This window comes from Electrophorus electricus, chromosome 11 (genome assembly GCF_013358815.1).
Source record: "Electrophorus electricus isolate fEleEle1 chromosome 11, fEleEle1.pri, whole genome shotgun sequence".
NCBI classification, from domain to species: domain Eukaryota; kingdom Metazoa; phylum Chordata; class Actinopteri; order Gymnotiformes; family Gymnotidae; genus Electrophorus; species Electrophorus electricus.
Genome location: NC_049545.1, coordinates 17,008,683 through 17,031,722, shown reverse-complemented (window position 1 = coordinate 17,031,722; position 23,040 = coordinate 17,008,683). Strand labels below are relative to the sequence as shown.

The 23,040-nt window shown below is 36.6% G+C and overlaps 2 protein-coding genes across 13 annotated transcripts in view; both read left to right on the top strand.

Moving 5' to 3' along the window:
- herc4 (HECT and RLD domain containing E3 ubiquitin protein ligase 4) overlaps nucleotides 1-19,103 on the top strand; it is a 29,612-nt gene extending 10,509 nt beyond the window's left edge. For 4 of the 6 annotated variants that reach the window (XM_027010528.2, XM_027010527.2, XM_035531431.1 and 1 more), the window contains 16 exons: nucleotides 58-134; nucleotides 689-813; nucleotides 1,184-1,243; nucleotides 1,664-1,775; nucleotides 1,871-2,060; nucleotides 5,671-5,843; nucleotides 10,128-10,247; nucleotides 10,438-10,536; nucleotides 10,638-10,811; nucleotides 11,969-12,112; nucleotides 12,218-12,384; nucleotides 12,495-12,561; nucleotides 13,051-13,133; nucleotides 15,412-15,595; nucleotides 18,228-18,330; nucleotides 18,463-19,103. In XM_027010528.2, the coding sequence (XP_026866329.2) occupies nucleotides 58-134; nucleotides 689-813; nucleotides 1,184-1,243; nucleotides 1,664-1,775; nucleotides 1,871-2,060; nucleotides 5,671-5,843; nucleotides 10,128-10,247; nucleotides 10,438-10,536; nucleotides 10,638-10,811; nucleotides 11,969-12,112; nucleotides 12,218-12,384; nucleotides 12,495-12,561; nucleotides 13,051-13,133; nucleotides 15,412-15,595; nucleotides 18,228-18,330; nucleotides 18,463-18,671 (2,087 nt within the window). In that variant the 3' untranslated portion in view covers nucleotides 18,672-19,103. Of the gene's footprint in view, nucleotides 1-57; nucleotides 135-688; nucleotides 814-1,183; nucleotides 1,244-1,663; nucleotides 1,776-1,870; nucleotides 2,061-5,670; nucleotides 5,844-10,127; nucleotides 10,248-10,437; nucleotides 10,537-10,637; nucleotides 10,812-11,968; nucleotides 12,113-12,217; nucleotides 12,385-12,494; nucleotides 12,562-13,050; nucleotides 13,134-15,411; nucleotides 15,596-18,205; nucleotides 18,331-18,462 lie in introns of those variants that run through there. The other 2 variants (XM_027010529.2, XM_027010530.2) reach the window with 2 other exon arrangements.
- Nucleotides 19,104-20,980: 1,877 nt separating this feature from the next.
- Nucleotides 20,981-23,040, top strand: part of lyst (lysosomal trafficking regulator) — an 82,145-nt gene continuing 80,085 nt past the window's right edge. For 5 of the 7 annotated variants that reach the window (XR_003410669.2, XM_027010593.2, XM_035531779.1 and 2 more), the window contains exon 1: nucleotides 20,981-22,207. Coding sequence is in view for 6 of the 7 variants with exons in the window: in XM_027010593.2 (XP_026866394.2) it covers nucleotides 22,127-22,207 (81 nt within the window). In the remaining variant the exon portion in view is untranslated. The remainder of the gene's footprint in view (nucleotides 22,208-23,040) is intronic. The other 2 variants (XM_035531776.1, XM_035531777.1) reach the window with 2 other exon arrangements.

Here is a 23,040-nt window from a genome sequence, read left to right as displayed (position 1 = left end):
CTTTGTTTGCCATATTATGAAATCAGTTAACCATATATAGGGATTGTCTGTTTTAAGAGGCTGAGCCTTTCTATTGTGTGAAGAGAATTTATGCTGGAGGAGATCAGAGCTTCGCTCACTGCCAGTGTCCTCAGGTATGTGTGTATACCCAGGCTAAAAAAAATAGATTTTAGTATCCTTAAAGAATATACCTCAGTGAAGTTTTAATTCTGCCACTGTAGTGCGCTGTTTAAGAAGTTCTGTACAAAAGTTCTCTTATACTTGCATAACAAGATTTTGCACAAAAAAGTTTATTTCTTCAGTTTTTAGTTAGTTGTACCTATTTTGGTAGAATGCTTCAGTCTTTTTACTACCTTTTAAACTCATAACACTCTTCTATCTAATGCAGGTTTTATTTCTTTCCTGCAGACCTCCAGTGAATTTTTCTTTTTTAAATGTGCTGTGCTGCTTTTTACTATAATGCTTCCACTGCTTGTTCTTTCAGGCGAACTCAGAGTTTATTATAAAGCTGTTTGACAAAGCTGAATGAAATATATCTGCAAATTTACAATATGATCAGTAGTGTTGCAGAGTAAAAATTGATGTGTCTAAAATCTGGAAGATTGCTTGCTTTGGAGGCTGAGCATAACCTAAATGTGTGTGATATTGTGTATATCATATATGTGAGAAATTGTGGTTTCATTCTTAGAATGGGTGTCCTCCAGAGGATCTGAGATTTCAAAAATCTGATCGGCACATCTTAACCCTGAATGAGGACCTTATCCAAAAATGGCTGAGCCATGGTCATGGAAGACTCTCACCAGAAATTACAGCGTACAGTACTCATTATATTGAACTCATCAAAAAATTTGTTCCATTCAGTTTTCTGTTTAGTGTGTATAATTACTTTTGGATTTGTTTTACTTTATCATTCAATCGGTATATGTTATTTTGTTCGTTTCACAAGTAAAGACTTGTTTATTGACTGTGAATAGTCTGGTAACCTTTTTATTACATTTAACTTCATTTTAGTTTGTGTTTCATGATTTGTAGGAATTTTGTTTTATCGTGCAAACTTTTTAATTTATGATATAAAGCAGTTTGAGACTTGGGACTCAAACTGATGAGTCATTTTATTGTTATTACATTTGTACCTAATTTCTACTTTTTTTTTAATTGTTATTCTCTCTAATATCTCCTATAGTGAGATTGACCTTGTGTTCTCCTCAGCAAGTTGCCTCAATGGAAGTTTTCTGTCTTTGAGGTAATGTATGGTTTTCCTTGTTTTGAGTTTTTGTCATTTTAAACCCATTTTTGCATTCACATTTTATGTAAAGATAAATATTTAGCAGCATCTCTCCCTGTGCTTTAGAGAATGTTTGTTTCTTATTTCAATGGCAAGGGTGATGCATTTACATTTACAGCGTTTGACTGTATCTGGATTTATCATTTCTTGCACAGTTGAAGGACCTCTGTCTGAAATGTACTAAACTGCAATTTTGTCCCAGAATATGTTAATCTGAACTAGTGAAAGCAAAAAGTACTGAGGATTTACTCTATAATGGAGGCAAATATTCTGATTAAAGGCTACATTCTGTACTTATCCCATATGCATGAAATGTTTCCTTAAAAAAAAAAAGTTTAATTTATTTTTGTTGTTAATATGCAAGTAATCATTTTCTAGTTATCCAGATCACTACAGCACTAGCAGTAAATGTTCAGGTGTAGATGCCAGCATTGCTCGCATCCTGTTCCACAGACTTATCCAGCCTGAGTATCCATGTATCTCACAACAAGTGAGTTAATTGGCCCAATTTTCATTATATTTACTTTGAATTTAACTTCTGAAGAATGTGCATGTCGTGATTTCTGTTTTATTTATGTAATGCAGGTTGCTGCAAGTTTGGAGAAGAACTTAATCCCCAGCCTCAGCAGCTCTCCTCCAGACATAGAGGCACTGAGACTCTACCTCACACTTCCACAGTGTCCTCTGTTCAGTGACCCCAACATGTACATTACCCTTGCCATCCCATTTGCCAAGGCGGTCATCAGCCTGAAGTGTGCTCCCATCAAGGTACTTGGTAAGTGTCCTGCATTCAGTTATTGTCCCGTTAGGGGCACATTAGTGGACATTTTTGTTATTTCTGTATTGGGACTAAGTATTCCAGTTTCTTCCCATTTTTAAGTGATTTCAGCTACTGAGTTGAGTTCATCCCCATTACTGTTGTCACTGCAGGCATGTTTTACATTGTCTCCTACATGTGGATTACTATGGTGTGCCAGCAAGTATTCAGTCCTCGAGCAATAGCTGTCTTCCATTTACTTTAAATTTATTTGCTCGGAAAACAAAGTTCTGGTGTATTCAGTTTGCAGTAGAACAAATGCTACTGACTGGCAAGGGCTGAGCCTGCCTACTCCTGTTTGTAAAGGACCCCGATTACCGGTTATCTTAAATCAATGATGCAGTGACCTGGTATTACCAGAGGAAGGTATTTAGTTTGCTACCATTCAAGGTGACATGGGATAAAAGGTCATAATGGCTCTAGCATGTAGTGAGTTGTCTGTTGTAAAATGGCAAGTGTTGCAAAGTAGCTGTGACTTGCCACACCACGTCTGGTTTAAAATGTTCTTCTGATTGGTCTTCTGGGCAGTAGTCCATAAATAGTTAACATTATGGCCACTGGTGAACAAAAATCTGTACTTGCACTGTGGCTTGAGGGCACATTTGCCTACAGAAGATGATGGTGATAGCAGCATAATGGTATCACATACAACACATTTGTTAATGATACGACCTCATTTGAATTACTGGCTCTGAAACTAGTTGATCCCATCCCATGCTATTTCTGCTGATTTATTGACCACCTAAATCTTCCTGTTTTTCCGTCACATTTCAGTGGGCTAGTTCTGTTTGCCAGATGATTTGTTTTTAGTGATTTTAATATCTATGTGGACATTAATTGCTCTTTATGCAGCATTAATGCAATATGTTAACTTTCCCACTCACTCTCATGGTCACATATTTATGCTGCTGGTCTGATATTACTTTCGTCTTTGGATCTTTATTTGGTGTCTTGGATCATAAACTGATTGAAGCTACTGCCAGCATTTCTGTTTTTCATATATTACATAATGTAATATTTAAATTTTAAATAATGTACTATGAAACCTCTTGACCCTCTTCCCTTTTCCGCTCATCTCCAGTACACATGCCTGTCTTCTGTTTACAAACTTTCCTGTCCTGAAGATATTGTGTTTCTCTATAATAGCTTATTTCCTGATGTACTTGACCAGGTAGCCTTCTATAAAAAACTGGTTCCCATGGGCTGTTCACCATGAATTATTCCTGAGTTGCATGCTTTGAAAACCACAGGTTGGCACCTTAAGTGCCTCTATTAGAAAACCGACCTTGTTTTTATAGAACAGCACTAAATGCTGCTTTATGATTTTATGCTCAGTCTAGATGGTGTCGTTATTAAACCTTCATCAGCAATTCATAATCTTGGTGTACTCTGACTCTTCACAGAAAGGTGATAAGTTAAATTTCTATATTATTATTATTAGTAGTAGTATTATAATTATAATTTGGTGTTGCGTATGTGACTTCTGAGTGATAACTTGCTTCCTGCCAACAAGCCAAGTGAATTTGCATTGCCTCATCATGCAAACAACCTTTTTAAGGAAATGGAAGCCAGTATATACTGGCAGAGATTGTATTTATTCACTACATCAAAACTTTCAGTACTAAAATACCTTTGGCTTCCTCAGTGCTTTTGTCAGTGGCATTGATTTAAAAAAAGTCACAGAGGAAAAAAGGCCAATAAAGGTTGATACAGTGTATAGTCGTGGCCAAAAGTTTTGAGACTGACACAAATTTTGTCTTGTGACATGGTGCTCCATCATGCTGGAAAAAACATTGTTCATCACCAAATTGCTCCTGGATCGTTGGGAGAAGTTGCTCTTGGAGGATACCATTCCTTATTCTAAGTGTTCTTAGGCAAACTTTTGAGCAAACCCACTCCCTTGGATGAGAAGCAACCCCACACATGAATAGTCTCAAGATGCCTTACTGTTGGCATGACATAGGACTCATTGTAGCGCTCACCTTTTCTTCTCCGGACAAACATTTGACCAGATGTCCCAAGGAGTCTTCATTAGAGAAAATAACTTCACCCCAGTCCTCTGCAGTCCAACCCCTATACTTCCTGCAGAATGTCAGTCTGTCCTTGATGTTTTTCTTGGAGAGAAGTGGCTTCTTTGCTGCCCTTCTTGACACTAAGCCATCCACCAAAAGCCTTCTCGTCACTATGCATGCAGATGCACTCACACCTGCCTTCTGCTATTCCTGAGCAAGCTCTACACTGCTGGTGACCCAATCCCGTAGCTGCATCCTCTTTAGGAGATGGTCCTGGCTCGTTTTTTGACTTTCTTGCGTGCCCTGAAACCTTCTTCACTGCAACCTCTTTCCTTGAAGTTCTTGATTATTTGATAAATGGTTGATTTAGGTGCTATCTTACAAGCAGCAATGTCCTTGCCTGTGAAGCCCATTTGATGCAATACAGTGATGGCTGCACATATTTCCTTGGAGGTGACCATGGTTAACAGAAGTAAATGTCATGCACCACCACCACCCTTTTTAAAGCAACCAGTCTGCTCTTCTAATCAGCATGACGGAGTGATATCAGATCCCTTGTCCTTGTGAACACTTTCTCCTGAGCTAACAAGATCATCACTGAAATGATGTTAGCAGGCCATTTTTTGGCAGGGCTGAAATGCAGTGGCTGGAATGCAGTAATTGGTGATTAAGTTCACTTTGCAATTAATTGCAATTCATCTGAACACTCTTAATCATAGATATATGATTAATTTTCATAGTACTTAGACTAAGAATATCAGTTTAGTATGAGTTTGAACTTTAAAATGGAATATTTTTTGAAAATGAATGGAACAATTTATTACAAAACAATTTTATAAAAGTCTCTTTGTACATCCATGGGTTATTGTTTATAATGAAAACACAAACATTTGCTCTGCATGAATATAGCCTGTAAATGGTTGATGAAGAAAAATACCAGCTTTTTAATTATTTTTTTGCTTTTCTGATGTGTAGGCTCAGGTGTTAAGGTGGCAGTTTTCAAACACCAAGTTGCAATAATTTTGGAGGATGTGGGAAAAGTACATAATCCTGTCTTTGTGATATTTTATTTTTTTTATCATAAATTAATTTACATTGTTATTGTTGAATAAGGGAATTACTGTGAGGGAGGAAAAAAACACATTTGGTGAGTAAAAGAAAGGAAGGAAAGAAGAGGCAAAAAGAAAAATATCAATCCAGATAACTTCATTAATTCCAAAGACAAAAATACATACATGTTTTGCTTAGTTATGATCTGCATTAAATAGCCATTATGTTTGTTAGTTACAAACACATTTAAAATTGAATGTTTACAAAATATCTTGAAGAGAAATTTGTTTTTTTAAAGAGCTGTGTATTAATCAAATGAGCATGATTGCTTAATCATTCCTGTACAGAAATAGCACTTTTAAAAATGTCTATCAGGATTAGAATAACCAGTATGTAAAGGTTGAGGATAAAATTGTGGAACTTAAATTATTCATCTGAAGGTGTTCATCTTGTTTGGTTGTGCTCTCTTGTTCTTACCAATGATTTTTGTTTTTCTTTTCTTAAAGAGAATTGGTGGTCTCGTCTTGATCCAGCTGTTTTCCAAGGACTTATGGAATTGTATAAAGAGGTGGTTGTGTATCTGCTCCGGATGCTGAAGGTTGGAATTCCACCATCTGAACACAGGATATTTAACTGCTTCCTCAGCATCTGTCTCAATTTTTTGGAGATCCTTCACTCAGTAAGTACAGTGAATGTCGTAGAAAATATAAAAATAAATGCTAGGGCTGTGAGGACATCAATATCAATACAGCAGGCAACGTTGATTACAGAAAAAAAAGTAGATTCACACCTGTTGCTGTGAATGTTGTAAATTAGTTCTGGTGCAACTAGTTGCAGGAGCGCATCGCAATTTCTTTTGAGAGCATTTCTAATCAAATAACATCACGAAGACCAAATGTGGAGGTCGAATGTCTGGAGAAGTATTGATTGAATAATAATTTAAAAAAAAACAATCCCAGACAGTCATGACTTCATTTCAGACCTGACAATGGGGGTGTAGGGTTGGAGGATTGATTGGAAATGTACCAATATGAACACATCAATGAATTGGCAATTAAAATTAGATTATAATTAATTGGGGCACCACCCCATTATAGGGAGAAATTAATTCAGACAAAAAATTTGCCAATTCAGTCTCGGTTCATAAAAGTCCTAGGTTCTATGAAGTAGTATTTGATGCAGCCACCAAGAAATTTGAAACACAACCCATGAACCACAAATTCTACAACTAATAGTATGTTTATTGTCTAATCAGCAGTAAGAGTAAGAATGCATAAAAAATTAAGGATGGTTTTAATAAAGAACTCAATAATACAGAGCTACAACCACACAACAAAATTAACAAGATTTGTGGTGAACCAAGCATGATTAAAACAGGATTTTTTTTTTAAACAACTAACAGGGATGAGAGAATTAGTGGACAGATTACAGAAGAAAGAGCTTTCTCTAATTCTAATGTATGAGTTACCCAATCGGTGTCAACCACAGCACATATGAATGGAATTATCATGCCTTACTTTGATTCAATGGATTTAAACTTGCCATCTGTTTATGCTTAGACCAGGCCACAGTTGGATTGCTTTTCTAACTAAACTCATGGCTTAGCTTTGGGCCCAGAATTACACTGCGTTTACCTGGCAGTTGAATGGGGGGGGGGGGGGGGGGGGGTCTTCCGGCTGTCACCAAGCTGTATATTTTTGGGGATACTAGGATGATCTCGTCCATTTTTAAGGTGAACTCCTGAGACGCAGTACATCTGGGTAGTCCAATAACTACCTGAATCTGAAGATCCAAGACTAATCGTTGGTCAAACTATAAAAAAAGTCTGTCCCTACCAGTCTTGTAGCTAAAGAGAATGTATATGTACTAAATGATAATGCTAACTTTGCAGGTCACATGTGTTGTGAGCTCATTGAAAAAAATACAGTGAATGAACACACACACAAAAACTGAACAGAAAAACTTGGTCAAAAGAAAATCAAGTGAGACAAGCTTCATGAAAGGCTCTGACTTAGTTTCCAAAACTAAGTTTCAAAATCTTAGTTTCTTCTCGCAAACTTTATTCGGTGTTGTTCCAGACTCAACCTATCTGAGCTAACTTCTTTGGGAAACATCAAGGGAGGGGTGTGCCTGTTTGGGATTCATGAATATTAATATCCTTTGTTCCAAGTAGATGGCGGTTGGGTGTCTAGGGGGTTGATCACCATGAACAAAGAAAATTAAAATCAAAATAAAATAAGGTAACTCATGCATATTTTTTAAATCATATGATCATAATACAGTAAATGGAAACATTGTATAATATTACAGTGGCATGTACTTGCCTTCCATTTTGTATAAATTAGGTTACCTTGACATAAAATCACCTAATACATTTTCTTCTGATTTGTATAACATTATCAGTAAACATAATTAGAAGTGGTTAACTATTTTGTTGCCAATAGCCATGATGTAAGCTAATGTTAAAAGGAATAAAGAAGCATGGACAAACATGGTATTTTACAGGTTGAAATCATACAGGTGCAATGTTATTACTTTGTAGAATTTATACCTGTGGAAAGAGAAATATAACATCACAACACTTATCATTGCCAGGAGGTACTGTGCATTTATGGAGGGGGAAAAAAAAATCATATCAGTTGTAATGAATAAATCGCTAATAAATAAAAATTGCCATAGGGAAAATTGTCATAGGAAGATGAATTTCAAGCTGTAGGAATACACGTGGAGAGTTTAGTTGATCTGGCATAATTTAGGACCTGATGTAATTTTGAAACAGATGTAAAAATGCCTTTACAGATCCATGGATAATCATGACAGAATCTAATTAAAAACTAGTGGTCTGGGCCGAATTCATAACAATGGCAGACAAAATGGCAGTGCCAGCGTTATCCTCTTGATTGTGAACTGACAGTCCATATGGAGGGGGAAGAGAGACATTAAAGGAACAATGATTTTTAATCCAGCAAAAGAGAAGTCAACTAGCCACTACAGAAGGGAGAGGGCTTGTTTGTTTCAGGTTTATGCATGTTTTATATTGCTAAGTAAAATTAAAAAAATGTTAATCTTAAAAAAATAAAAGGAATATAACACTATTATGCTAAAAAAGACTGTACACCAAAGGTCAATGGCCGATTTAGAAGGGCATTAATCAGAGAAGCAGCCAGTAGTCCAGTGGTAACTGAAGGAGCCTGAGAGATGCATAGCTCAGGTGAAAAATTTTGTTCCTAGAACAGTCATTATCTGGACATTCTACAATGCTGGGATTTATCAAAAGAAAGCTGTTACTGACAGGCCATTTGAAATCCTGTTCTGGGTTTGCCAAAAGGCATGTGGGAGAGCTGGCAAACATGGACAGAAATGAATTGGTCTGGTAATGCTAAAGTAGGTATTTTTGGATATTAAGGATAATGATTCCCAAATACCCAACACTGCTCATCACCCTCACAGCACCATCCCTTCATTAAATAATATACCTACCAGGGTGGTAGTATCAAGTGACTTTTTTTTTTTTTTTAGCAGCAGGGAGTGAAAAGCAGGGTGTTTTTAGGGGTAGTTGGATTGCATCAAATATAAGGCAATGCTAGTAGTTCCACTCTGCAAGACACTAGAGAATTTGACAGCAGAAATTGCTGTTCACAAGTTGTATACATTAAGTCTGATAACTTGAGCACTTTTTTGCTAAGAGTGAGCAAATATTTCAGGATCCATGTGCAAAGCTAATAGTGACATCCCAAAAGACTTGCAGTTGTAATTGCAACCAAAGATGTTTCTACCAAGTGGTGACATGGAGGTAAATCCTATTGCAACCGACAAATCTGCTCTTTTGGTTATTAACTATACTGTCACAATAAAAAATATTTTGCCAATGTGTAGACATTTTTTTTATATATATCAAATAGTAAAATTCCTAATTTCATTATCACTTCCATTACAAAATGTAATATAGAATCAACTAAAGGCAAGGGCTTAGTATTAATTACTTTATAATTAAAGTCTAAAAAATACTTACATTTCCCTTATCTTTAGATTTGCCAGCAGTATGTATTAATCTCTTGGTAAAGGTTTTGGTACCAGTCCTGCGTTATGATGACCCACATTAGAAAAAGCTTTTAGACACAAAGTGTTTAGCCCACACTTGCAGGCTTTTGCCCAGTATAGCATTTTGTGCTGGTCTTTGCATCCAATGGCATAGCAGACCTTTTAACTTCAACATAATGCCAGTGGGTCCAGGATGTGCAAGGAAAAAAGGCACACTTTTTCCAAGGTAGTTCGTAAGCCATGATACTCAGATGAGGATGGTATAATTGCAGCAGCAACCTTAGTGAGGTGTATAAGGGAGCCAAATCTAAACATCTTGTGTATCTGATGTTTTCTATGGTAGGCATCTTATAAAATACTGACTGGGTTGTCTTATTTCAGTTTGTGGGTGTTAGGCACTCCAGATACCCATATCTATGTGAACAAGCTCTTTGAATTTTTTATGACACCTTTAAAATGAACTAATTAATGTTACTCAGCTTGGTAAGATGGAGATGCATAAGAATGCCTAACCAGCTTTTAAACGAAAGAATGGCACAGTAGACTGCCCAAATGAATAGTGCAATAGATTGGGACATCAGCATATTCTTAAAACGGAAGATCAGGAGTTTCTCTCCAGCCCCCCCTGAGCACCCCTCTGATATGCCTTTAAAGTAGATGAAGGCTGAGCTCCAATCAGCATGGGTCCCAGTGTGGCCTCTAATAAAATTGCAAAATGACCATGATGATTAAAGACCTGTTCAAGCCCTGACCATTGTTGCACAATCAAGTCTACCATACAAACATTTCATACTGCAGTCCACCATGTTCCCTGAAAATTAGTCAAATCTTTGCCAGTCCCTATCTAAATGTAATGTCTGAATTTATGCCAACTTCAATAAATTAAATTTAATAAAGTAGTGTCGTCATATTGTAATTTCAGGTGAACGAGCGAGCTGGTCAGATCACCCACTATGACAAGTTTTACATACATGAACTGGAAGAGCTTGTTGACATCAGAAGTGATTACATTACTTGGATTCAGCAACAAGTGTTCTCTATGGTAAAATCAAGCTTCTATTAGTTTTGTTTTGTTTTTTTTTTGTTTTTATAGGCTAATTACAGTGTCTTCCAAAAGTAACCTGCTTTCACAAATGGCCTTTCATTTTGCAGAAACCGCACTAAAAACAAAATTTTAATCCTCCACTTTTTCATTACTATTATATATTTACTACACTTTACTATCTTATCAGGGCATGGATTCTCAGGTCACCCTGTGCAAATACCCATTTATATTTGATGCCCAGGCAAAGACCACACTGCTACAGACTGATGCTGTTATCCAAATGCAGGTTAGTCCTGGATATTTCCATCCTTTTACCCCACCTTTTTCAAATTCACCTCAACCCTCTCAAGTTTGTGGTTTGTTTTTTTTTTGTTTTTTTTTTATTAGATGGCCGTGGATCAGGCCCAAAGGCAGAACCTAAGCTCTTTTTTCCTGCCTGGTGGTGTGGCGGAGTCAGTACACCCCTGCCTTATTCTCATCGTGCGCAGAGAAAATGTTGTTGGAGACACCATGGAAGTTCTGAGAAAGTCCAAAAATGTTGATTATAAGAAACCTCTGAAGGTAAGGGAGGCCTCAATTTATCTTTAGTTGTCCTTTATATTACAATGGCCAGGAATTATAACCAAGTTTTAAACAAGTGCATTACACTCTCAAGTTCCACTAAATCACTGAATTTTCAGAATTTTTTGAATGCCAACTGACAGCTTGTACTATGATTAAGGTCAACTAGAGGTCTCAGTTTAGTCATTTCTAGAGGTCTCAGTTTTCTATTGTGCACAGCATTTTTAATTTTCTGATTTTCTTGCAAACAAAATTATTATTTTGGATTAACTACTGTTTAGGGTCATATGATCTAATATTTTTGTTGTGGCTAATGCGTTCTAATTTTGTTGGGTTGCACTGTTGATATTAGCCTGCATGCTATTGGCAAATATGGCAAGTTTAAAAAAAACAAAACAAAAAAAAACCCTACCCTGAATGTTTAGATGTGAAAATTGTTGTGTAATAAATTGCCTAATGCAAATGGGGGGAGTGTAAACCCTGTTTAACCCTGAAGGTAAGCAACAGGTATATAGACAGAAGGGTGCTGAGGAGCCAGGTAGCTTGCATGATTGAACTGTGGGGCGTGACCCGCATAGGCCTTCCTGAAAAAAAAAAAGAAGTAAAACAAAACCAAAAAAGAAAAACCCACCACACATCATTAGGAGAGTGATTATTGTTTTTATACCAGCTGCTCCTCTTCCTGTCTGTGTGATTATTGATATTGTTGCTGTTGAGGCTCACTACAGCTGTCATCAGCATTTAGTTTGCTGATGTCAAATAATTTGATATAATTTGAGCCATTTGGCAGTACTTATGCGGGTGCATCCGTGTAAACAACTGTGTATTGAGCACAAAGTCATGGTGGGGGGGCCAGTGCTCAGTATGGTGTCATGGAGGTGTTGTTAGATTAGTTTCCTTAGTAAGGAATTGCAGAAGCCATTCAAAACAAGACTTTAGCAACTAGCAGCTACAGCTGTAATATCAGATCCAGAGCAATCAAGTGTTTGGATAAAGTGTCTGAATCCACCAGTTCAATTCTGATGTTTAAGAGCTGGATAGAAAGGCATCTTTTTAAAAAGGAAAAAACTGGTGTTTGTTTGTATTAAAAGTTAATTAATTGTCTCAAGTAGGATTTACAGTAGCTTGAAAGCGAGAAAAAATTGTGCTGTGCTCAGGTGATCTTTGTTGGAGAGGAGGCTGTCGATGCTGGAGGAGTTCGGAAAGAATTCTTCTTGCTCATCATGAAAGAACTGTTGCACCCCAAGTATGGCATGTTTAGGTACTATGAAGAGTCCAGACTCATCTGGTTTGCAGACAAGGTAAAAATCTGGCTTGCATGTTGACTATATGGTTTGTTCTTGAGAAAAGCATGTGTAATTAGAGTCTCAGTCTTGATCATATTTTCCAATCTCTGTTGTGCGCAGACGTTTGAAGATGTTGATTTATTCCACCTCGTTGGGGTTGTTTGTGGTTTGGCCATTTATAACCTGACTATAATCGAGCTGCACTTTCCTGTGGCCTTGTATAAGAAGCTCCTAAAGAAAATGTGCACTTTGGAAGACCTGAAAGAGCTCATGCCTGATGTTGGCAGGTGAGTTATTCGGACTTTTATTCTGTTTTTTATTCCTAGGTTCAAACAATAACTGGTCAGAAACTTGAAATTTGTAAGATTGTTCTTTGCTGTATATTTGTGATGTCAAGGAGTCTACAACAACTGCTGGACTACTCGGAAAATGATGTTGAGGATACATTCTGCTTGAACTTCACAGTAAGAACAGATGTACTTCACATTTGTGGTATATTAGTTTTAGGTACTTGGGCATTTAAAGTATTTTTTTCTTACATAGTGGTGCTGCAATAGGTTCTGTTCATGAGAGCTCTATTTTTCACATTTAGCTTGTGCTACACCCCATCCTTTATAGCTTTGTAGCTTTGCAGCTATACAAATGTTTGAGTCCAAGCAATTGGTGACCAAGCCAAGAGTGACAGTGGCGAGGAAAAACTCCCTAGACCATGTAGATGAAACCTTGAGAGGAAACAAGACTCAAAGGGGGGTCCATCCTCCTCTGGCCAACAATAGACACTATAATAGTAACAATATAAACAATATGGAGCAAAATAAGTAGTGAAAGAGGAAAAAAATAAATAAATAAATAGATAATCAGTGTCTAGTCCGGTTTTCTGGAAGTCCTAGAATCTGGTCTAGCTGGTGTATTATATATTTGCTATTTTATGTTTGGTTATTTTCTGATTTCAGATCACAGTGGAAAACTTTGGTGCTACTGAGGTTTTGGAGCTTGTACCTAATGGAATGAACATCAGTGTAAACAACCACAACAGGTATTTAGCTTTTTCATGTTCTACCCCAATATTATTTTCTTCTACTCATTATGGTAGCTCAGTGGTTAAGGTTCTCAACTTGTAATCGGAAGGTTTCCAGTTTGAGTCCCGCCACTGTTGGGTCACTGAGCAAGGCACTTAAACCTCGATTGCTCAAATTATGTTCAGTCTCTTTGTCTTAAAGTCGCTTTGGATAAAAGCATCAGCTAAATACTGTAAATTATTTATTTATGAGTGAACAGGAAAACATACTATTTAGGAAACATTAACATTAGATTCATTAGCTTTTTGATTTGATGATGCAGAAACATTTCAATTAATTAAGCTCTAGTCAAAATTTTTGTGGTGCTTCATAAAATCATCACTATACAAAACATCAATAAGTTGTCTATGAATTGCTTGCAAACACTTTATCAATTAATAATACCTTAATAATACCAGAAACAGTTAGTGTGCAATCTATACACAAAGATATGTACACATAAGCAAATGTATTCTAGTAATTCATTTTTTTATTTAGTCGTGATTTGGATAATATACATTACAATGTAACAAACAATATTTAGATATTTAAAAAAACTTAAAAATACAGAATTTAAATTAAAAATATAGTTAGACTTTTACCTAAAAGTCTGTTTTGCATCACAAGTTCCAGAGTGAGACTAAAAATGCAGAAGCACAATTACCTTAATTTTTTTCTTGGTTAAACAGTAAAGAAGTTAAGAATTCTGGTAGTAACCAGAAGATAACAAACAAAATAAAGAAATTTCTAGAAAATTTGGTAAATATCCTTAAATGCTAATCAAAAAATAAACATAACTAGCCTGGCTGGTCATGTGACCATGCTACTGCAAAGCACTGCTCTGCTATCTTCGGGCTGGATTTGTAATGGTATCACAATGCTTTCATTAAAAATGTATCTTTTGATATATGATCCAGCATCTTTTGCTGATATCAACTCAGTTACGTTACATGGTAATGGATCTGTGACATCTCTACTAAATATTGCAACAATAATTAATATTCCATTTATTAACCAAGTGTTACTTATTCAGATGGTGTGATAATGAGAAACATTCAAATAAAGTTGAAATTAACTAAAACAGTACAGCATAAATGTTGAGTAAAAAGTTACATTCACACTCAGTGAATGAAAACACTTTAGTGTGAAATATCTCAACGATGTTGGCTGACAGGGGAACTAACATTTCATAAAAATTTCACATAAAAATTGACAGTTGCTGAAGATACTCCCAACACTGTCATCTGAGTTTGACTTGATATTGTGGTTAGCCTACTTTTTATCAAATTTTGCTTAGTTTGAAAACATCTGGTTAATCATTATAGTTCAAAGGAATTTAGTCTACCAAAGCTGTTTAGCTATTAACTACTATTACAAAATCTTTAAATGTCCTTGTGTGCATTAACAAGCACACTAATATAAATATAAATATTTCTACAAAAAGAACTTCTTCATGAAACCTCATTCACAGTGTATGGTGAATGTAAGACCTATTTGTGTATCCATCTAGTCAAATCAATTAACTAGTGTTTTTGATGTATGCATCGTTGTAAATACATATTTTTTCCTTTTTTGTTTCTATTCTTTCCTTCTAGTCTTTGTTCTTTTAATATTTTTTGTACATGACCTTGGATATCTTGATGGGTGCTTATAAATAATTACAGTAGTGGTTGATTGTCATCCCATTGATTGACAACACCTTACTTAAATTTCCTCTTCAAATTATCTGCTAATCCTGAAGTTTCACATTCTTTTGCGACTAACAGATATGTAATATTGGACCATTTTCCTCAATAAATAAATGACAGAATATTTTTCTTATTTGTTTGTTTTGGTTTTCTTTATCTATTTTAGAACGTGTGACATTCTGAAGTTTAGGTCAAATTTATGCAGAAATATAGAAACTTCTAAAGGGTTCACAAACTTTCAAGCACCACTGTAGATGGATATAAATGTACTTGCTTTTACTTAAGTCTTGCAAATACTTTATAAATGATTTTTGATTACTAGCAGAGAAAGTTTATGGAATAAATCGTAAAATAATTGATGCTGCATATTCTCTTCATTTGTGTGTATAAAAACATTTAAAAATCTGATTCTAAATTCATTATGTATAGATATTTTTATTACATTCCAATATATTAAGCTCAATGGCCAATTGTATTTACAAATTAATGATGTCTAAGTGCTTTACATGGTGAAGTTAATTGATGATTTGCAAAGGTACAAACAAACTCTTTAATATATCCTTTACAGGCAAGATTTTGTAAATGCTTACGTTGATTACATTTTCAACAAATCTGTGGCTCCACTTTTCAACGCCTTCTATGCTGGATTCCACAAAGTATGTGGAGGGAAGGTTCTGGAGCTGTTTCAACCCAATGAGCTACAAGCCATGGTAATAGGGAGCACCACTTATGACTGGAAGGAACTAGAAAAGGTATGCAAGTCTACATTAGGGAAATAATTGGGAGACAATGTCAATTTTGACAACTTGAAAAATGGTTGATGGGTCATTAGAGTATGCCACAGCCAAAAGTCATGCTGAGGTATTGGAGCAAAGACATTAATCAACCCTGTTGAAAGGACAGTAATGAATATTTCACTTAGTTACCTTCAATACTTAAATACCACTTAACTAATGCAGTCCCAGCACTGCAATGACAGCACATATTGTAGAAACATATATGTATGTATGCGTTTGCTAATGTACAGCATTTTTTAGCTCTGTTTTGGAACTAAAAGGAAAGGCCTGTATTTGGATTGGACACTTGATAGTGGTGAGGTTTGGTTTCTTGACCAAGATTTTAAGCACTGTATGTCTAGAGAGAAATGTTTATTGCCTATAGCAGAGGAACCATAATAAAAGGCCTCATGTCTGAGGGTTTGATGAATTTGAAAATTGGAAATTATACTTATGAGGGCTATATTAGTAACCAATTTTTTTAATGTATTTTGTCCATCTTGGTCAAGTCAAATTTATTTATATAGCACAACAGATGTTGTCAAAAAAAAAAAAAAAAAGCAGCTTTACAAATGTCCCAGTCCAAGCCCCCAGCGAGCAAGCCAAGGTTGACCGTGGCAAGGAAAATTTCCTAAGACCATGAGGAAGAAACCTTGAGCGGAACCAAGACTCAAAGGGGGGCCCATCCTGCTCTGGCCAATAACGGACACTAACTATAGTAGTAACAATATAAACAATATAAACAATAATGAGCAGAATGGAGGGGGGGGGAAAAAGAAAAAGAAATAAATAATAAAAATGAAAAAATAAGCAATCAATGTCTAGTTCGGATTTCTAGAAGTCCTAGTCTGGTCCAGCTGGTGTGCACATGTCCGAAAACCATCCCACATGAGAACGTCCATCAAGGGCAACGGAGAAGTAGTTGGCTGGGGTGGAGGTGTGATGGGTTGCAGCAAGGGGCAAAGGGCATCTTTACCTAAGATGGGAAGTAGTTAATACAATGCCTGACGTTATAGATTGGTTTTCAGCCTTGCCTTAAAAATTGAGACTGTCTGAGTCTCGAACATTTACAAGAATGCTATTTCATAGTGTGGGAGCTTTATAGGAAAAGGCTCTGCCACCTGCAGCAGATTTTCTTATTCTTGGTACTAGTAAAGAGCCTGCACCTTTTGATCCAAGCAGATGTGGTAGGTCGTAATGCACTAGGAGTTCTCTAAGGTACTGTGGCTCAAGAGTATTCAGTGCTTTTGTCATTAGAAGTATTTTATAATCAATACGAAATTTTACTAGGAGCCGATGTAAAATGGCTAAGAGTAGTGATGTGATATAATTTTCTAGAACTCTAGCTGCTGCATTTTGAACTAGTTGGAGCTTGTTTCATCACTTAGTGGTACAGCCAGATAGTAAGGCATTACAGTAGTCTAGTCTTGAAGTGATAAATGCATGGACTAGCTTTTCTTCACCATGTGATGGGAGTATATTTCTAATTTTTGCAATGTTCTTGAGGTAGAGAAAGGAGGTCCTAGAAATATTTACATGAGCTTTGAACAAGATGGAGAACAAAGTCATTACCTTAGCCAGAAGAAATGCTGGGAGCCATAATAACTCCAAGATCTTTAACTGTTAAATATATTATTAAGAGACTATTGAGGTTCATTGAGTAGAGAGTGAGGACCTCTGGGCCTAACGGAAGCACCTGTTTTGTCAGGATTAAGTGGGAGAAAGTTCGTCAACATCCAGTGTCTGAGGTCCTTTATTTATTCCTCAGAAATACTAAGCTGATATATGTCCTCAGATTTGGCTAAGACATATAGCTGAGTATCATCAGAGTAGCAGTGGAAACTAGCACAGTCTTTACGTATAATGTCACCTAGAGGTAGCTTATATAAAGGAAAAAAGAGGCCCTAGAACAGATTCTTGTGTGACACCATAGCTAATCTTGTTGTATGCTGGTAGTGAGCGGTTAGATAAAATTTAAATCAGGAAAACGCTATTCCCCTAATACCAACAGCATTTTCGAGTCTATCTAGTAAAATATTGTGATCTGTAGTATCGTATGCTGCACTCAGATCAAGCAATAAAAGCAAAGAGACATAACCCTGGTCAGAAGCCAACGACAGGTCATTAACTACTTTAATCAGTGCTGTCTCTGTACTATGATGAGGCCAAGATCCTGACTGAAGTACTTCATGTATCTGGTTCTGATTCAGGTATGACATCAGCAGTGATCCCTGTATTTCTACAGTATTCTAGAACATTGGTATTTTGGACTCTAACCTGCTGTACTAGCTAGGATGTATTCTATGAGTAAATGACAAAGCTTTTGTAAGTTGCTCTGGATAAGAGTGTCTGCTAAATACCGTAAATGTATGAGCTTAGCTGCTGAGCTACAACTTTTTCTAGGATCTTGGAAATAAATGGAAGGTTTGTGATCAGCCTGTAGTTTGAAAGCTGACATGGGTTGAGGTTATATTTTTTGATAAGTGGTCTGAATTGACCTGTTCTGTTTAAGAAGTATATCTTTAATTTATCTTGTGAGCTGCCTTTATTGATAGAGCTAAGATAAATATTTTGTTGTGTGACTAGGAATTATTTTGATCTCCATCAGAGTGCAGAATACAAAGGGGGATACTGGGCTGAACACCCCACCATCAAACTATTCTGGGAGGTTTTCCATGAGTTATCATTGGAGAAGAAGAAGCAGTTCCTACGTAAGTGTAAATAATTTCCTACATATCCATATAGAAATAATAATATTGTAAATATGCTCCCAGGAGCTAACCTGCACACTTGGTTATTGATTTATTTTTGTTTTGGTCTCTCTGCATTTTGTTGGTTTGCAGTGTTTCTTACAGGAAGTGATCGTATCCCCATCCTGGGCATGAAGAGTCTTGGGTTGGTCATCCAGCCCACAGGGGGTGGAGAGCACTATCTTCCAGTGGCCCACACCTGCTTCAATCTCTTGGACCTACCCAAGTATACCAGCCGTGAGAAGCTCCAGGAGAAGCTTCTTCAGGCCATTGAACATAATCAGGGTTTCAACCTCGCCTGAAAGTCTTCAGCTATAGAACAGAAGTTATCTCCAGACCACAGACTACAACTTGACCCCCAAATTGAGACATATTTTATACAGAGTGTATTAATTTCTGCTACTGGATGACAGGCGTTGATGTTGCAACATTTTTATTTAGTCATTCAAGAGACTTGGGGTAGCATTCCATGGTAGTGGAATTAGCAAGAATATGAGGTTTTTCTCCTTTTTTCCATTCTGTGCCAAGATAAAATCTGTAGATAATTAATTGTCATTAAGCTCTGTTCTCTGCCTGATTCAGAATAAAATACCAATTTCTTTTTAGATGATGCAGTTTGTTTACTGGGTTGATGGATGGATAAGCACTGTTATTAACACTTTTCACAGTTAAAAATAAACTGGTGATCAGTGATGCTTGGATCTAAATCAGAAATAAAACATATACCGTTTTGAGTTCCTGGTCCTTTTCTTTGTAATCATTTTAATAGGAAGAAGTTACATATTGTCAAGAGTACACACTTGTCATCAGCCTACAAACAAACACCTTGCTTAGAACATGTAATGTCAGCGTGTAAGAGCAAAATAACAGTGGTTATAGAAGAAAGCTTTGGTGGCCAATCTAGTTTACTAATGAATGGCTTATAAATTGGTAAATATCAGTAGTGTCAAACCTAAGACTAATTACATTTTACAGCCCAATTTCAAAGTGACACCACTAAGTTGCACTATGTTAATGCATGCAAAGAAATGTACTCCAGTTTACAAGACAGTAATTTATTTAAAACCCTAATTAGTTAATAATTATTTACACAGGCCAATTTCTGATTTCTTTGGGTGGCAAAATATTATCAGCACAGTAATTCTGTACTTTTGGTAACTTTGCAATTTTGGTTTTCGGACATGTGCACACTAGCTGGACCAGACTAGGACTTCTAGAAATCCGAACTAGACATTGATTGCTTTATCACAAATGTCCACTCTAAAATGGATGAATAAAATTTAACCAAATATCAGCAGTAGTCCTGTGGTAAGAAATGCATGAATGATGAATGGAGAGTGGTTGATGTGTGTGTTATTGGATGTGCTAGTCTGAAACAATACTGGATGCATTTATAAGATGACTGAGTGTAGCCCTATTTCCATATGGATTGCTGAGAAATAAATAAAGGGAAATTGAAAATTAGACTAAATCTACAAATCAAAGCTTAATGTCTTAATCAGAGGTTTACTACATTAAAGGATTTAGGTATGCCTGTCTCAGGGCATGTGTTGAGGAGGGGCTCTTATGAATTTCATTTCAGGTGTCAGCCTCGGCTGAAAAGTGGTAATTCCTCCTGACCAGGCACAGAATTCCACTGCTGCACCTCAAACATTTTCTAGAGGATTACTGGTGAACTGTATGCATTGGTAATGACACTGTCTGGTGTAGTCTGGCTTCTCAATGGGGCTGACTATTTTTGTGCTTTGGCTGCATCATTGATCTGGCTCCCTGCCACTCTTCCCTAGTGTTGCATCATCCTTCCCCTGCTGTCATCTCCAGTATAGTAGCATCATGGCTCAACATGCATCTTTCAGGAGCTTGTTCAGTTTAACAAGCAGTGTTCTTTTGTGTGGGTGTGTGTGTGTGGCTCTTTGCCAGACTGTAGGGAAAGTCTTTTGTCCCACTACTGAAACCTGTAGTCGGACAGATAGGCATGTCAGGATAGGCAAAGAAAGAGATGGAGGGTCAAAAGGCCGGAGGGTGCGGTAGTCCTCTCAGGGTGGGTAACCCAACACTAGGGCTGGTACCAGTAGGCTGATTAACCTGGCAAAATGTCCAATAAAAGATTTTTATCTTGAGGAGCAGATAATATGTTACAGGCCATCTTAAGCCTTTAAAAAACAAACAAACAAAAATCATTAAGGGACCTTTACCACTGAGGACACCCACCACAGGAATTTCATAAAATACACATGTCTATGTACATATAGCTTTCATATTCTCAGGAAATTATTACATTACTAGATATTTTGATAACAAAATCAATTCTAGCTCACAGGCCTAGTTTGAAACTAGATGCTTTATCTTGCTTGAAATTGCAAACGGACAGCATGAGCAAGATTGACTGCAGTTACTTCATCTGGCCTAGCAAGCTCACTTACACATCACTATGCAAAATGGTAATAATTTGCTTATTGTAATAAATTTATGAAATATTTCTGTCGGTAAGCGTTCCTGTCAGACGAGCAAAACCGTGTGACTATGCGCCCTGGTGGCCACTACCCTGTACTGAATGCAAAGAAAGCTCCGCCTGCAGGGGGAGGGACACTTAAGTTTGACGTAATTGAAATGATTGCTGAGAGGAATCGTCTTTTATGGTCAATCTAGGCCAATATTTAGATTGATCGAGGTTATCCTTTATTCCACCAGTAGTGTCTAAAACAGCTTTATGGGCGTCATTTCCTGCAATATGTTTTGTTTGACATTTTCTGGTTAGCGGTTGTATGTTTCAGCTGAGGAGAGAGAGGTGGGTGAACATATTTGCATCATGTACATAGAATATATTGTAGCTTGCTAGCCTAGCTAACTAGCTAGCTACTTGGGTAGATAAACAAAAAACGTGGGAGACGTTTAAAAACGTTATTTAAAGTTACCATGAACTGTAAAACCGCTAGGTCGTTGCAAAACATTGAGCGGTGATTGGGCAAAAGGCTTTTCTTTTGCCGGTGCGTGGGGCAGCTGTCGCTATTTCAAAGCAGTGAATGAAACTCTTACACTGACAGCTAACTAGCTAGGTTAGCTAACCAGCATCTTGGAATTAGTTATCTCTGCTTTCTTCTGGTATAGTTGAACTTGACAGGAACTCAGCTAGTTAACTAGCTAGCTAGACAGCTAGATATGCTAACAAGCTTGTGGTAGTAGTAGCAGCTAGCTAGCTAGCATATCGATAGAGTAGCTGTTACTTTAGTTTGTTTCGCTAGCATATGACAGGTCTAGCAACAAGAGTATCAAATGTAGCGTTAGCTAACTAGTTAGCTTGATAACGTTGGATGGCTGTCTTGGTAAGACTGGTTATTGGCTTCGTTTTGAATGAATACTGGTCGGATTAGGTTACAGAAAATTAGCCTGATGATCGTTGTCCGATATAGCGAGGTATTTAGCATAATTCGGTGCATGTGACGGGCCACTTTCTGCGTTATTATTCGGTGTGAGCCACGCTAGCTTTCTGTTTATTCCTCGATGCAAAATAAACAGAATATCAGTGGTTACTGAGGTTAAAGATTATTCTCCACTCTTTTCCGGACATTATTTTTTGGGAGTTGTTTAGTTAGGCTCAACACATACAATGGATTTGATGGACCATTGCAAAGATACATCACATTTGTATAACTTCCAGGGGTGGATCTGAACCTTAAAGAAAGCTGTCATAGTTAAGTTAGTTAATCAATGAGAGCTCAATATTAAGTTACAGTTATTACCCTGAACCTAAGAGGACATGGCCAGCCAACAACCTGCTGATCTCACTCTTGCTTGGGAAAAGTATATGGATTGTCGTTCCCAGGGAGCAGATCTTCAGGTAAGAGCTGATGGATAAAATAACCATTTGCTGTTTGATTTTATGATTGAAATGAAGTTGATGTAGATCCACGATCTACGCTATTGTTATTTTTCACATCGTTTACCACAGATTTACAGTCCTCAGTCAAAACAAGCAACTTGATGATATGTATGTAAGAAACTGCACTGAAGATTGTTTGTTTATGCAGGGCTTATATTTAGAGGTCTATTTACAGACATTAATTAGCCTATATACATACAGTTACTGAAGCAACAGTCATAAGTATTAATATTTTATATAAAATGATTTTAAAGACATGTTGACCAAAGAATGTACACATTTAAAGTACATCTATTATAAATAGGAAACAGCACACACAGTGTGTTCCATTAAAACAATTAATTTTGTAGATAGCCTGCATTCAAATGTCTGTCTGTTTATTGCAGTATGGTTGACTGCACTATGCTAACTACTCAAAATCTCACCAAACACACTAATGTGTAGACATACATTGTCTTCTACACATCTTCTGTAGAATGAGTTGGATTTCCTATAGACTCATAATGCAGACAAGACAACTTTTATTTATGAAGTGCTTTTCATATACTGTGGCAATTCAAAGTGCTTTACATAAAATAGTACATTTCAATCAATTGATCTAAATAAAACACCTTTTAAATAGAGATGTAAATAAACTGGTACTAAAATAAATTAGATATTAAAGTGTTCAGAGATAAATCACTAACATAATGCAAATTAATTAAGAATTAAAAAGAAATACAAATGTAAATTAAAAAAAATCTTAAAAGTGCAGTGCTACTGAAGTGATCTATTGTCAGGGCTCTTCAAAT